Here is a 15449-nt window from a genome sequence, read left to right on the forward strand (position 1 = left end):
TCAGTGTCCTCGGGATGGCCACGGTTGCCTTGCTGCCAAGCAGATGTCACTGAAACACGTTCCAGATCTGTTAGATGCAGAACATTTGTCCTTGTGATGACCATTTATGTGGGTGCTCCCCTCATTCAGAGATCAGGAATGGAAAGTGGCTCATTCCCAATGCACTGGGACCCCCTTGCAGGTGGCTGTAGCCAGGGAGCCGCCTCCCTGGGCAGTGACGGGAACCAGTAGAGCTCCCCAAGAGTAAGTCGGGGGTGCTGAGGTCATTAGAAAAGGCACCCCTCTGGAGGAAGGGTTGGAGGTAGACATTACAGGATGGGAAGGCATTTCAGAAGGCAGAAAGTAGGTGACTTAATTGCAGTGGGCGAGGTCGGCATGTGCACAGTAGGAAGGGGGAAGACTCGGTGTCCGCAGCGGGCTCGGCTGACAAGGGTCCTTGTACCTGAGTGTGTGCATGTATGCGTCTGTGGATCTTAGCCATTTTCGGGGCATGACATCTGTTTGTGGAGGGCTTGGTATCTGTTTGACCTTCTTAAGTGAAAGGAAACATCCTAACCTGGGAGGACCAGAGGTCAGTTTGTTTTTAGTTGAATTCAACCAGGAAGAGCCAGTCCTCTTGGTCACTGTCATAGTAACCCAGGGTTATTGTGGCTGTGATGGAAACGGAGTGTAGGATGGTCAAGTCTTAAAGCCACTAACATTTATCCAATGCTTATCCAACATCTTCCAACCCTGTAGGGTGCATACCTTTTTTTTTTTTTTTTTGCTTTTTACAAATAATAAAGCTGCGGCACTGAGAAGTTGGGAACTTGCTGAGGCCTTTACACAGACATGGGTGACACCCGAGACCACCCACAGGCATCACTGCCAACCCTGGGACAGTGGGCTAAGGCAAGATTGTTTCCAAAGAAGCTGACAGACGGTCATGTCCTCCCTGCGGCCAGACCGGCACCCCTACTCTGACCTTTCCTGTTTCTCAACATTGCGGTGGAAAAAATGTTGCTCCATTTGTCCAAGGCGAACATGCTGTGCTCTGTGTCCAACTCTCCTGTTTATACTTGGATTGCTAAATTCTCCTTTATTCTCTTATTTTCTCAACTCTACTTCTTTGTCTGCTGTCAGCATTCAACACACTCAAGTCTCTCATCTTTGGGGGAAAAAACAAAGCACTCCCACAATAGCTGGCATTTCCCTGCGGAGACCTCCTTATCTCTCTCCTCCCCTGGTGGCTCTGATCTGCTGGACGGCCATGCGGGCCTAGCTGCCTGCCTCACCTCCCACACAGACCTCAGAACACAGGGATCTGCTCTCACCCCCCCACCCCAGCCCCCGGAGCTGTACTTGCCAACGAGGCCAATGACCCCTTTTTGATAAATCACTTTTTTGCTGCCAACTCCAGCAGATACTTGTTTTTCTGTATCTTTCCCATCGCTGGGGGCCACTCCCTGCTCAGTACACTCTGTTTCTCTTTGTCTCTGGTTCTCAATTCTCAGGCTCTTGCTAGCTCCTTGCTAGCCCCTCCACTTGTTTCTAGACTTCTATTCGCTCTGCACTGACCCTGAGCTGATCTTACCTGCTTTTGCTTCAGCCCCATCTCTGGACTGACAGCTCCCCAGGCTTTGCTCTCTGCTGGGGCCCTGGTCTGCAGACCAGTTCTCCCTGCTGTCCCCTCCTCACCTATACATGGCTCTGTCTCCTAGATGATGACCTAGGCCTCCTGCATGGTCGCCTTCCTCTTCTCTTAGACCCTCGACCTGTTTTATATGCCGTAGCCAGAACAACCTCAAAACCTCAATAAAATGTCACTTAGTTCCTTTCACTGCTCAGAACCCTCCGGGTGGCTCCCCGCTGTCCTGAGATCAAGCGCTCTTTTTGGTGTGGCCTAAGAGAATCTCGGTGGCCTGGCCCTCCTTGCCCTAGCTCTCTCGTCTCGCTCAGTGGCCCCTTTTGTACTCTGCTGCCGTGGTCACGCCCTCCATTTGTTCCTGTTCTTTGTGTCAGTTCTTGGCATGTCCTGCACCCCTCCCTGGAACACCCTCTACTGGCTCCCTTGTGCCTCTGAAGCCCCTCCCCGGGCCCCTCTGCATGGGACCAGATCCTTGTTGCGTGGCCCCAGCTGCCTTTCACACAGCTCTGTGTCACTTCCCCACGTGGCCGTGCTCTGTAAAGATGCAGTCCCAAGCGGCTCTGTTCTTTACTGGAGCTGTTTGTTGTGTTGTTGGCGCAGTGACTGCCACACAGCAGGTGCTCAGAAGTTTTCATTAGAATGAGGAAGAAGTGACAGAGCTTCATTAGCTGCAAATAAGGGAGAATGCTCAAAGAGGATAGTTCCCAGCGACTATTTGGCCACATGAAAAGCGGGTGTTTGGAGAAAAGACCTGTTTCAGGGTGGGGGAGGGTGTCAGTCTGGGGTATGTTGGATTTGATAGAACCTGGAGCCAAGTGCCACTGTCCTAGAGCATTTGGCAGGGCTCCAACGTTAGCATCTGGTGGTAGAAGCCCCCAAAGTAGAAGAGCCCACGGACAGGGGACATCCAGGGGATGGAGCCAGGACCTTCAGAGCGGGCCTCAAGGAACCTGCAGCAAGGGGCCCAGTGTCCTGTGGGCCCGAGGCGCCTAGTTGTGTTTGCACATGGACATGCCTACTGGCTGGGTCAGGGACCAGGTGGCCTATAGAGCCTGAAGTATTGCCTCTCTGGCCCTTGACAAAAAACGTTTGCCAGTCATGAGTGATGGACCCCTCTCTTCCAAGATCTCTATCCCAAAAGTTGTGGACTCGGGACTCTAGGCCTAGATATTGGTTTGGACCCGGCATGGAACCTAGCTGTCAGCACTGTCCTAAGGTAACAAGGCCCAGATCCCTAGATCGCCTCCGTTTCTGCTGTCCCTTCACCCTGTCATCCACACATCAAGGGAAGGATGCGGTGATTGTCCCTGGTCCCCCCATCTCCTCCTGTGATCCTGTAAGTTTGAGGATCCCTTTGTGGCCTGAGGATTCCCAGTTCGGCCTATTTCCTGCTCTGGTGGGCGGGGCTGCTGGGAAGGAGGGAAGTCTAGTCAGGAACTGGTTGGGACTGCAGAAGGGAGGAAAGCAATGCATTGCACAAGCCCAGTGAGTGGGAGCTTACTGTCAGACCCCTGCTGTTCGCTACAGGAAGATAAAGGTTGTTAGTGTCTCCAAAGTTAAAGGTCCTCTATTGGAGGGGGGTGCGGGGAGGTGTTGGCGCTTAGCTGACAGTGGCTGAAGCTGGGTTTGAGGTACTACTATTCTGCCCATTTTTAAGTGTTTGAACATTTTTATAGCTGTTAAAACACTCCTACTCTTGCTTTGGTATGGGAGTGAGGCCTGGGGTTTTAGAATTAGCCCGGGTCTCATCCTCACTTCAAGTATTCATACCCCGGGACCTCAGGCGAGTCACTTACCTTCCCTACGCCCGTTTCCCCTCCTGGCCATGATTGTTGCTGACACTCAAGTTGGGAGGATTAAATGAAGGACAGTGATGGGCTTGGCTCAGTGACCAGTGAAGAATCGGTATTTAGTTACTATTGAGACCCGCAGATCTTGGTCTGGAAGGGGAAATGGGTACCAGAACAGTAATACCCTGCGTGGCATCAAATGGTGCTTTTCACGACACGTTGACAGGTTCAAAATATGAAAGGAAACAGGTCCTTTATTAGTTATCACTTGATAAGTGAATAAACAAATTCGAAGGTGAACACAGCTATTTTGACAGATCTGGGACTAGCATCTAGGTTGCTTTGTCTTAGGACTCAGTACATAGGGAAAGATCCTGTTTACAGAGGAAATACATCAGAAACCCTCTGCTAAAGGCTGTAATTGTGTGTGTATGTATATGTGTGTGCATTTGCACCTGCATGCAGGTAGTAACTTTATCAGAATTTGTATTTTCCCTGGAAGCCCGGGTATAATAGGAAGAATGTAACCTTGAGTTCTTCTACCAGCTAGTCACTTAAAGCCCATGGGGATATGGTTACTCTCTACCCACTTGAGTATGAAATTTTGTTGTGGGTTAAAGTAATGGAAATGACCGGCAGGATTTCAGAATCCCGGTACACACCTTTGTTCTTTAAGTATAACATCAGAAACTAACCTGCGTCCCTTTGGTGGCTTCTTTGTGACCCCTTCTGCATTCCCCAGCACTGAGGCAGCTCTGTCTGACATTCTCTTGATTGAAGCAGCTTAGCATTTATTTTCCCAACCATGAGCACAAGGAGACTTAAACTGTTCCCTTTCTGTGTGTAAAAGATTGAAGCCCACACAAAATCCTAAGACCCTTGGGAGAGTTCCATTGGTTTGGGGACCCAGGCCGTCCTTAGGGCTCACCTTGCAGGTTAGGTAGGGCTAAATCCCAACACGGCAAAAGGGAAAAGGCCTAACTAAAAATATTATCACCTAGTCTTTTTGTCTCGTCTTGAAGGTGCTTGACATCCTCCAGCACATCCAAACCCTGGACCCCGGGCAGCACGGGGCCGTGGGTTATTTGGTGCAGCACACTCTGGAGCACATTGAGCGCAAAAAGGAGGACATTGGCGTGGAGGTGAAACTCCGCTCCGATGAGAAGCACAGGGATGTTTGCTACTCCATTGGGCTCATTATGAAGCACAAGAGGTGAGTGCCCATGGCGTGCGCCCCACCGTGGCTGCCGAGGACGCTGAGAGCCTATGAGCAGCGGCAGCGAAGCTCTTGAAGGGGACCTGATGGACGCCAAGCAGTGACCGCGCAGTCCCACCGCAGGAAGGCCGCCAGCTGAACCTAATCATTAACTTTTTTGCTTTTTAAGCAGGGACTCGCTTTCCTGACTGGGAGGTCTTCTGTTTTCAGCGACCTTTAGGTGTTTGACCCTTCTGGCGGGGGGATGGAAGCTGCTGGATAGAGCTGATGTCCTCACTGTCCTTGGATAGAGCTGGTCTCTCCTGTCCTCTTGTCCTCCGTCTCTCCTCTTCCTCCTGAGCCCCGTGGATTTAAGTTGCAGGAAGGGACTCACTGGGTCATTGAGGATGCTCACAGTCAGTTTGCTAGACAAAATTAAATTGTGCCCAAAGTGATTGTCCTAATTTATATCCCACCAGCCGGCTGGGAGCTGACAGTTCCCATTCTTGCCAACGTGTGTTATTGCCAGACCTTTAAAATTGCACTTAGGTCGTAAATGGCAAGTGATGTTTCATTGTGGTTTTAATTTGCGTTTCCCTGATTACTACACAGATTGAGGTTCTTTCCTGAGGTTTGCTGGCATTTCAGGTTTCCCTGTATTAAATGCCCTTCTCATATTTCGCTTCCGACCTGTGTGTGTCTTTCTCTGTGTACATCCTCAGTCTCTGTGTGCACCTGAGTTCCAAATGTCTTTCCCAGGTTTCAGCTCATGTTGTCATTCTTCTGTTGTTTCTGTTTTTATTTATTCTGGCGATTCCAAACATCTACGAATAAAAAGGTGACTAGAATGAACCAGGCGATGCTCCCATGTCAGCCTCAGTGGTCAGAGTAGGGTCGGCCTCATTGTTCCCTCTCCGCACACCCTTCCCTCCTCCTCCCGGGACGCAGAGACCAGGTGCCATTTCCTCTGTAGTCATTTCAGTGTAGCTCTGAAAGGTGAGCGCCCTCTCTTTTGTTAAAGATACATTTACCTTCCTGTTGTCAGAGCTAAGAAAAAATAAACAATTCCTCAACAGATAGGTAGGTAGGTAGGTAGGTGGATGGATGGACAGACAGATGGACAGACAGATGTTTGTTGAACCAGGGTCCTTTAATGCTGTCAGATTGATCAGTCTCTTCTTGCATGGATTGTATTTTTAGTACCTTGTTTAAGAAATTGTTTACTGTTCTGACTGTCACAAAGCTAGCTTGAAATTTAAAGTTCTGCACTTTACATCTGGGTCCCGCTAAGAACCAGTGTTGTGCATTGTCAGGTCTGGGTCTCGATACCTTTTTCCATTTTGATAACCAGTTGTCCCATCACTCTGTCAAAAACTTGGCTCTTTTCTAATGGAAGTGCCAGACAGAAAAATAAGAGGGGTTTATAAAGAGGAGTGGGGTGTCCCAGAAAGTGACTCACACAGAGCAAAAGCAGGTTCATTTGTGAGAATGGGAGCTTCAGAGAAGCCAAGCCATCCTGTGTGTATTTCACAGTTGCCTGGATTCGAGAGTTGATTTGCCCTTGCTTTTATGTTAATTAGGTATGGCTATAACTGTGTGATCTATGGTTGGGACCCCACCTGTATGATGGGACACGAGTGGATTCGAAACATGAATGTCCACAGCCTGCCTCATGGCCACCATCAGCCTTTCTATAACGTTCTGGTGGAGGATGGTTCTTGCAGATACGCAGCCCAAGGTAAGTGACTTGTTCTTGTCTGTACCTTCAGTGATACCTGGGCGTGTTTTAAACACACATTTGAGCACTCAGGCCCTGTGGGGACAGTCATCAGTTTCCCATAGCTCACCTCATTGGAGCTGATATATAGCTAACAAACATGGGTAGTATGCTCTGGTGGAGTCAGACCACAGGCTGTAGTCAGGGTCCACCAAGTCGCCCTAGCCCCTGCCCCTATTCCAGTCACCACCTCAGCTAGGACCTTCTTCTAGTGTTGCTGCTGACCTCTGTTCTGATTGGCCATTGCCTTTGCCAATCAAATCTCAGTGCCTACTTCCCAGGCACTGCCACCGGCTTCCTCCAGGTAAGGAGGGTCAGCTTGGCCCTGCCCTTACCGCCCAGGTTATTTTGCCCATTGTTATTCTGGCAATTTCAAACATCTACAAGTAAAAAGGTGACTAGAGCTAAGGTATAATATAATTGTCCTGCCTGTACCTCCATGCTTGAACTGGAGGGCGTGGAGGGGACACGATTGGGGGAGCTACTCTAGCACCCTCCTGTGCTCCCCCCCACACACACCATTGCGGCCCGCAGCACTGGCTCTGCTGGGGGTGGGGGTGGGGGTAGGTGGGCCTCTGCCAGCCCTGACAAGTGCTCGCCAGGCACCCCTGGGACCGACAGATGGAGCCCATGGAGGCAGGGCAGGGGCAGAAAGGCCCTCTCTGTGAGTCTCCCTCTCCTGTGTTCCTCCGCGTAGTGGGCCGGACTTGCTGCGCGGCTGCCCGCGGAGGCGTCACAGTCCTCGGTTATTAACAGGGAGCGCAAGCGCCGGCGTGCACTGCTGTGGCCCACCCCCTTGAGGGCTCCCGCTTCCATTGCCCTCATACGCTGTACCCGGGAACCGGGTGCGCATGGCGCCGTCCGTGTTTTCACCCACAGTGTGTGTCCGAGCCCGGGCAGCATGGCAGGGCCTCATCCAGGACCGTCATGCTGCACCTCTCTGTGTGACCTAGAGCGCGTTTGACCCAGTTCAGTGTTACTTAAGATAAACGCCTCATTTGAAATATTAGGCATATAAAAATTTCAGAAATATCAGAAAGACTAAAAAAAGTTCATAGGAATTATTGTTGATTCATCAGAAACAGAGAGGACCACATATAGAGGAATTCTGTTTATTGAAACCACAGGTGTTAAGCTCTGTCCATCTAGTGATGAAATTCTAGGAGGGGTGATGTGTCCCTCCCTGTCAGACCAAGGTTCTGATGTTGACTTAATTTCTGAAGCTGTGACAAATCATACTAATAATTTCTAAAAATCAACATGATTTAAAAATGAGTGATTTGTGGACTTGACCCCCCTCCCCCCCCACACACACACACCATCACTTGGTAAGCATTCACACCATACGTCACAGGGAGTGTCACAGTGATAAAGGCAGTTGTTTTGTGACCAACACTATGGGCCAGCACCTGGCTTCTCCTTGTGCCTTCCTTGCCCGTTATATAGGGTGGATCTGCAGACTTTCAATATTTGATATTTGGAGTTTCTAGAAACATCTATGTTAACTTAAAATGGGCTTTTTAGAGTAAGTGGAAGAGCATTTGGCTTTAGGTGTTCTGCATTTGTTCAGTGTCCACAGTGACGAGTCAGGAATTCATCTCTGATCGTATCTTAGGTAAACATGCATTGCAAGGCTTAGAGTCACTACTACAGTGACTGTAAAAAAGTAACTTCTGATTGTCAGTTTTACAGTCTCTAAAACTGAGATTGAACTAAGTGATTGTGGGCACTGTTAGCAGCTCGCCTTTTCACATTTTAAATTCTGAGGCTTTTAGAAAATTCTTAACATCCAATCTTACCCTGTGGTAGCTGTCTACTTTTTTCTGCTAGAGGTTCTGTGGGCCCTGGCAGTGTTCTCTGGGCATCTGGCATGCCGGCTGGGTGCTGGCTATGTCCTGCAGAGCTGGAGAGGAGCCCCGTCAGGTCCCCCAGGGGGGTCTGGTGTGACATGTAGGGCTCCCTGGTGTCACCCCCTTCCCTCTGTGGTCTGGTTAACTGTTTACACACATGCTCACCATACCCAGAGCCTTGTGTCCATCCCAGGCTCTCCTCTGGGCCCAAGCACACACTGCAGCCCACCCCACCCCCGAACTCTGCACGCAGGGGTTCTCCTGGTAGCTCAGATGCTCTTAACTGAACGCATTGTGCCACTTCTCATCCCCACCCCAGCATGGTGCCACCTGGGCCCCATCTCTAACTTCTCTGCCCATCCCCTCATGTGTCCACCAAATCACACCAGTTCTGTCTCCTAAGTGCGTCTCATACCTGCATCTGCTTTTTCCATCCCTGTCTCCCCACCCCTCTCCGTGCCACAAACACTTCTTGCCTAAATTGCACTAACTTCCTAGCTGGCGCCCACCTGCAGGCTTGTCCCCCACGGGGCGTTTTCCTAGCAGCTGGAGAAACCTCCACTTGCTGCTGCTTCTGCCTGTCAGGAGTGTCCTGGCTGACTCGATCGGCCTGGCCCAGAGGTGACGCAGACCCTCTCACAGCTTGTCACTGTTCCTAGCCAGCTCACTGTCTACACCAGCCAGTTAGCTGGTTTCCTGAGATTATCACTCCCTCAGGTCTTCACCCAGCTGGTTGTCCCTTATGGGCTTCCCCCACTGCCCTCACGTTTGGTCATCTGTCCCTGCTCTGCACTCCTGAGTACCTCCCCTTCTGAGTCATGACACCTTCACTTCCAGTATTCCCCATTGATCGGGTCCCCTTGCTCCATCGTAAGCTCTGTGAGCTGAGCAAGTCTGCCCTGTTCTCGGATGGGTCCCTGGAACGCGGGTCATTGCAGACGATGCTTACATCTGGCAGAGGGAGGAAATCCCCGCCACAGGGAGAGGTTTGTAAACAGAGGTGCAAACAAGGAGGTATGTTCAAATAGTGTGTGAGCGAGGGGCCAACATTAATTTTAACAACTTTAATACATCCATGACTTAAGCACTCAATCATACATGTAGTAAGAATAAGGACATTTCACTGCATTTCCAGTTACAGCATTGCACCTGACAAATAGAAATTAGTTTATAATATCTAATATTCAGTCATTCAGAGTTGCCAGCTGTCACAGAATAGCCTTTGTAGTGGTGTGTGTGTGTTCATTTTTACATTGTGATCCAACCAGGATTTATGCACTGTATTTGGTTGTTGTATCTCCTGAGTCTCTAAGGAGAAAAACAGTTCCTTGTTCCTCATTTTTTTTCTTTGTTCACAAGACTGACTTTTTGAAGACTCCAGCTGGTTATCCTGTATTCTGTCTAACTTTCTGGATTGGTCATACTGTTTGCTTATCTGTGTGTTGTCTGTAAACTGGGTGTTAAGTCCGAGGCGTGATCAGATCAGGGCAGCATTTCTGGCAGGGATACTCATCATCAGATGCCGAGTGGGTCACGTCGCCTCTCGTCCTGAGGCCTGCAGGGCTCGCTGTCCATTGTCAGTGGGCAGATTCTGGTCACTTGGCTAAGATAATGATTCACTGTAAGGGACATTTTTCCTTTTGTAATTAACGAGAAACTTGTGGAGTCACACTGTGGCATCTTCCCCAGTGACCTTTCTCCTTATGCTGGTGTGAGCAGCTATTGAATCACCTTGCTTAAGTGATTACGCGAGCATTGCAAATTGATGATTTTCCAAGGCTGTTATTGCTTCCACTTCTGTAAATGAGAGCTTTTCTCCCCTGCCATACCTTCTGCCTCTCCCCTCCCCACTGCTGTCTTTCTTCTCTCTCACCCCTCCCATCCCCCTTCCCCCCTCCCCATTTCCCTCTCCACCTCCACCTCCACCTCCACCTCTCCTTCTTCCTCCCATAGATTCCTGGATTTTTTTTTAAATTTTTATTTATTTCTTTCTTTTAAAGAGGGGGGAGAGAGAGAGAGAGAAAGGGGGGAGGAGCAGGAAGCATCAACTCCCATATGTGCCTTGACCAGACAAGTGCAGGGTTTTGAACCAGAGACCTCAGCGTTCCAGGTCGATGCTTTATCCACTACGCCACCACAGGTCAGGCAGATTCCTGGATTTTTATTTAGTCGATGTGTTACAATCATTTGGAATGATTTTTTTCTTTTTGCTCAAATTGGCCCATATTTAGCCAGTAGGAGAGACCTTGAGAGGCTAATTTTAAAAAAACACTTATTTAAATGTTTTTTAGCATTTCTGGGTTAACTTATTTACATTAAATTATTTTGTTTTACAACTATTTCTTGATCTAAATTTTCAGACTTTGGCTCCATAACCACCTGGGTAGAACCCAAGTAATGAATACTCTTCTAATTGTTAGTTCTCTGTAGAGACAGAGGGTAGATTTAAACCTCTGTAGAGACAGAGGGTAGATTTAAACCACTTGCATGCACGATATCTTCCAATAGTTTTATTCTTCACCAGGGAATTTTCCCAACAATGTGTTAGACTGCACCTAAATCCTAATGGAGGGAGACGGCATCTGGCGTGTTTATCATGTTCTCCACTAGGGGGCAGGCTGCAGCAATCTGCCCCAGGTAGGGGGCGGCATCTCCTCTCTGCTGCTGGGGGAAATGAGTATCACCCGTGCTCTGAGCTTCAGTCAGCTGCCGGTATTGAAATGAGGCATTGATCTGTGCCATGGACATCAGTTCTTAACATATGTTCTGTATATAAGGATAAAGCACCTCGTACAATACTTGGTATATGTGTACCCTCACCAAATGTGAGCTTCCGTTTCTGTAATTTGTCCTACATTTGCAAACTAAAGTTTCTACAATACCCCCCCCCCCCGCCACACACACACACACACCCAGTCAGTGGCGGTCTGCGCACACTGGCACGTGTGCGAGGATGCCTGATGTGAGGGCTGAAGTATCCAATTTCAGCTGGTGCAGAGGGGAGTTTGGTGCTCTCTTTTAAATGGTGAAAATCTCTGACCTGGCAGTTCCATCCTTCAGTAAAGGGCGTCTTCGCTGCCAGTGCCATTTGGAAACGTACTTTCTTTTTTTTATGTTTTTTACATTTACTGCATTTTCCAATGACAGCAACTAAGTGCCCAGTTTCAGAGAGCCCGGTTAGAAGGCGGAGCTCTGCCCCATGGCCCCAGGCTCATTCTCAGGGTATTTGTCTGCACTCCCAGCCCCTCCGTGGGGTCTCTGCAGCATGTGCCTGTTCTCCAGCTGCTGAGCATTCCGCCGAATGTTGTGCCATCCTGTACACAGTGACCTGCAGTGGGTGCCTCAGACGTGATGCTGGGACAGCCGCCTCGTGGCTATTCTGTGCACCCAGGGGAGGCAGTGCCTCTGGGTGGGGCACCCCGTGGCCTGGGTGCGTTTCAGGATGTTTGGGGTGATGCACTGCGCGGTGGGTGTGAGTTAGCCGTCGGCCAGGCGTGTGCAGAGTCTCTCCTGAGTTAATTCCAGTGGTAGGCTATGCATAGTGTGGCTTCGTACTGGTGGGGACCGAGAGTGTACCAGACCACAGTCAGAGCTGAAGGGCGCCCGCTCCTTCCTGGTGGGGGGGCCACACCCAGTCTTGGGCCGGTGAGGAAGGATCACACACACCGTCCTCTCATTGGGCCGATGCAGAGCCGTTTTCCAAATAGTTTTTGGGGAGAAGCCATCTGTAAGGATTTGAGGCTTTTAAAATACCTTGCCTGTACAATCACCCTTTTTGTTATTACTTTTTAAAGTAATCTTTTTATTTCTTCCTCTGGCCATGAAGTAGAGAACAGGGTGTGGAGATTTCCTAGGAGAGGATAGAGATGCCATACCCACATGCATGGATCGGCTAGGGGTGCTACTCCTGCTGGCCTCCCACCTCCCTGCGAGGCCCTGGCCTTTTGGGGGCGGAGGCACATGGCTGGCATTGGAAGGGGGGACGGGGTGGGCAGTGTGGCCTGTGTGGGAGGAGTCCATGTTAGAGGACGAGGCTGGCAGGTCGAGACTGGTCATCGGTGATGTGGAGGCTTAGGCAGCTCGGTGCCAGTGGAAGCGGAGCAGGCTAGGATGCCCTTGTCCGTGTGTTTGTGTCCGATCAGGTCGGAGGACCGTGGTGACTCTCTGGTTTGCCAGTCCCCGGGAGACCGCTGGAGCATCGCTGGAGAATAGGAAAGTACTCCTGTTGGTGTGGAGCTGCTGGGGGCCCTGTGCCACCACCCCTCTGTCCCCCGGTTGCCACCTGCTGCCTCTTTGCTGTTAGCCCCTCCACATTCCATAGCCCCGTCTTTCCTTTAACTCCACCTCAGACGTGCTACTGAACACGGTTGCTAGGAGGTTCTCTGGATAAAAGATGCCTCAGGAAAGTCCATCTTAACGAGAATGTGCCTCTTTATCAACAGAAAACTTGGAGTATAATGTGGAGCCTCAAGAAATCTCGCACCCCGATGTCGGACGCTATTTCTCAGAGTTCACGGGCACGCACTACATCCCGAACGCGGAGCTAGAGCTCCGCTACCCGGAGGATCTGGAGTCTGTGTACGAGACGGTGCAGAACATTTATAGTGCAAAGAAAGAGAGCCCGGAGTAGCGTCCAGGCGAGGACATTGTACCTTTGCTGCTAGAGAACAGGATTCCGGAAGTCTCCACAGATCCCTCTGGACTCGTACCAGCGGGAAGCCACTTAGCCCGGGTGCTGGGTGCCGCCTGTGAGCTTCGGCAGCCTGTGCTCTCCTCCAGCCGCAAAGACGATGTTGCTCTCCGCCTACACTAGTGAAGTCTCTGAAGGGCACTGTGTCCAGTGGCATGGCTTGTCTGCTTGTCCTGTGGTGACAGTTTATGACATTCTGTCTTCATGAGGTTTCACCGTCAACTCTCTTCTCATCTTTTTTCTTTTTTTTTATTCACTCTTCATTCTGTCTGTCTTACATTTGTCTCTGAACATTTCCTTTGCTGGGAAGGTGGGGTTATAAGTTTGCAATAGTTTCTTTCTGATCTTTCTGGGCGTGTGCAGTCCCGAGTCAGGGCTGTTAGCCTTTGTAGCCTGAATTTAGTTGCTTACTCAGAGTTGACACTAAGTGGTTCCTGCCGCATCTTAGAGATTAACAAACTAATGGTAATCAGAATCATTTGCATTTATTTTTTCTAATATGTGAAACAGATTTTTGGGCTTCTTTTTCTGTATTTGAAGTAGGAGAATGAGTTTTTCTCCTAGATTTACGCTCCTATCTCTATGACTCATTACTTTTCACTTTATTACATGAGATTCTTTGAGAAAGTGCATAGTAATGGCCTTGGTGGTGGGTTTTTCCATGTTTACTATTACCCCTTTAAAGAACTTTTTTTTCATTTTAAAACTATACTATCGCAAATAGATCTTAAATCAGTGATGAGTTCTCTTTATAGTAAGAAGTACAATCTGATGTTAAAATGTTTGCTTTTTGAAATTATACTTTAGGGTCTCCAAAGACCTAAAATTGAGATTTCACTTTTATAACCAGAAGTAATGAACCTTAAAAATGAAAAAAAGAAAAGAAAGGAGGTCTCCCGCGCCCCCTCCCCATCATTCCTGAGACGACCGTCAGGTCCTTTCTGAACGTGGCAGGGCAGAGAGAAACAGGTCTTGCACTGGAAGAATGTTAAGGCGGGTGGGAAAGACGAGGAGTGTGGTCTGCTTTCTCGGGTCACTGTGGCTGTGAAAGCTCCAGATCCGCGGGGCAGGTCCACCCTCTGACTCGGACCCACCGGCTTCCTTCCCATGTGACTGAGCAGTGAAGGCCGCCCCATACCCCCGTGTGCAGCTCTGGGGACCCCCCCCAGCCTGCCGGGTCTCTAGCAGGGTCGTCTTGCAGTTTACCTGTCCAGGTAACCCACGTCTGGGGCCAGGGCCTCATTACTTTGCTCTGTGAGTTTGAAAGAACCCAAGTTGATCTAGTGAATGAGGCTTTAGGGGGCGGGGACCCAGGCCCTCCCCTCTGCTTGTGTTCATCTGCATGCAGTATTTTCACACCACATCTGATGCCTGCCTCCCGTTGATTCTTTAGAAACCCTGGGATGACCGAGCTTTAGGGACTCCACCCTAAGACACTTAGTAGCATTAGAGAGAAGTGGAGAGGGGGCCGGCCCGCTGCTTCCAGCCTGAATTGGTTGTTGCCCAGTGTCCACGTTCCTCATCAAAGCTCAAGTCCAACAATATTGGGTTTGCCTTTGAAATTGTGATCACTCACAGCGCCCAGCCTGCCTGACATGGGGGTTTTACACTACTCTGCTTTAAAGGGGAAAATGAGGAAGTGGGGGGTCAATACTGATGAGGCACATTACTAAGAAACGGCAGAGTGTGCTGAGAACCCTGATTGTGGGCTGTCTGGTTTGACGTCCTTTTTTCATAGAGTAATGTCAAAGCCAAGAAAGATGGTTTTCCTTTTACTTACCTGGTGTAAATATGTACCTAGACTGCTTTTAAATATTTCTTCGTGAATGCTTCACTTGGCTCCAGGAGGTCTCTGTCACCTGTGTAACTTGGTATTTGGGCACTTTATATTTTTCTAAAAACGTGTTTTGGAACCTGTACTCTAATAAATCATAACTTTCTTTCTAAAATTTTTCCAAAGCTTTCCCCTTTCAAAAAGCCTTGTTATAAAAGTAGAACTTTGAGTAATGTTATAATATTAAGTATTTGGATATAGTAACTTCTCTTCTGTTGAATGCCAAGATGATTATTATTTTGTACAATGATTAATAAAAGGAACTTACACAGAGACACCACACACGGCCCACCTAAGTCCGTGACGGGAGCAGAGAGCCCGCCGTGACCAGTAGCAGGACATCTCTCACTTCTCTTCTGATCAAAACAGGCAACAAATTTGCTCTGCTGAAATTTTTCTTAACGTTGTTGAGTGAACAGGATATCTTTAGACTATGGTTTTCCTGCCAAACGTGAATTTTGTAAGCTCACTCATACTCTTGAGAACGTCTGGTTATAATGCAAAGACTGCCGCTTTTTAATGATGCTGAAGTGTGTGTTTGTACAAGGAGGACCTGATGTGCTTTGAGGGAAACCCAGGTTCCCCGGGTGTTGTTCACGTCAACCCAAAAGCCGCGCAGCACACAGCCTGTCCAGAATGTCCTGTGCAGTCCCCATTCGCTGTGGTGTCACCAGGTATGGAAGGAA

The 15449-nt window shown here is 49.3% G+C and overlaps 1 protein-coding gene across 3 annotated transcripts in view; it reads left to right on the top strand.

The window, feature by feature from the left end:
- FBXO21 (F-box protein 21) overlaps positions 1-15038 on the top strand; it is a 32693-nt gene extending 17655 nt beyond the window's left edge. Inside the window, exons 10-12 of one of the 3 annotated variants that reach the window (XM_066370818.1) lie at positions 4419-4630; positions 6193-6350; positions 12682-15038. In XM_066370818.1, the coding sequence (XP_066226915.1) occupies positions 4419-4630; positions 6193-6350; positions 12682-12869 (558 nt within the window). In that variant the 3' untranslated portion in view covers positions 12870-15038. The other 2 variants (XM_066370819.1, XM_066370820.1) reach the window with 2 other exon arrangements.
- Positions 15039-15449: the final 411 nt, after the last annotated feature.

Source organism: Saccopteryx leptura, chromosome 2 (genome assembly GCF_036850995.1).
Source record: "Saccopteryx leptura isolate mSacLep1 chromosome 2, mSacLep1_pri_phased_curated, whole genome shotgun sequence".
NCBI classification, from domain to species: domain Eukaryota; kingdom Metazoa; phylum Chordata; class Mammalia; order Chiroptera; family Emballonuridae; genus Saccopteryx; species Saccopteryx leptura.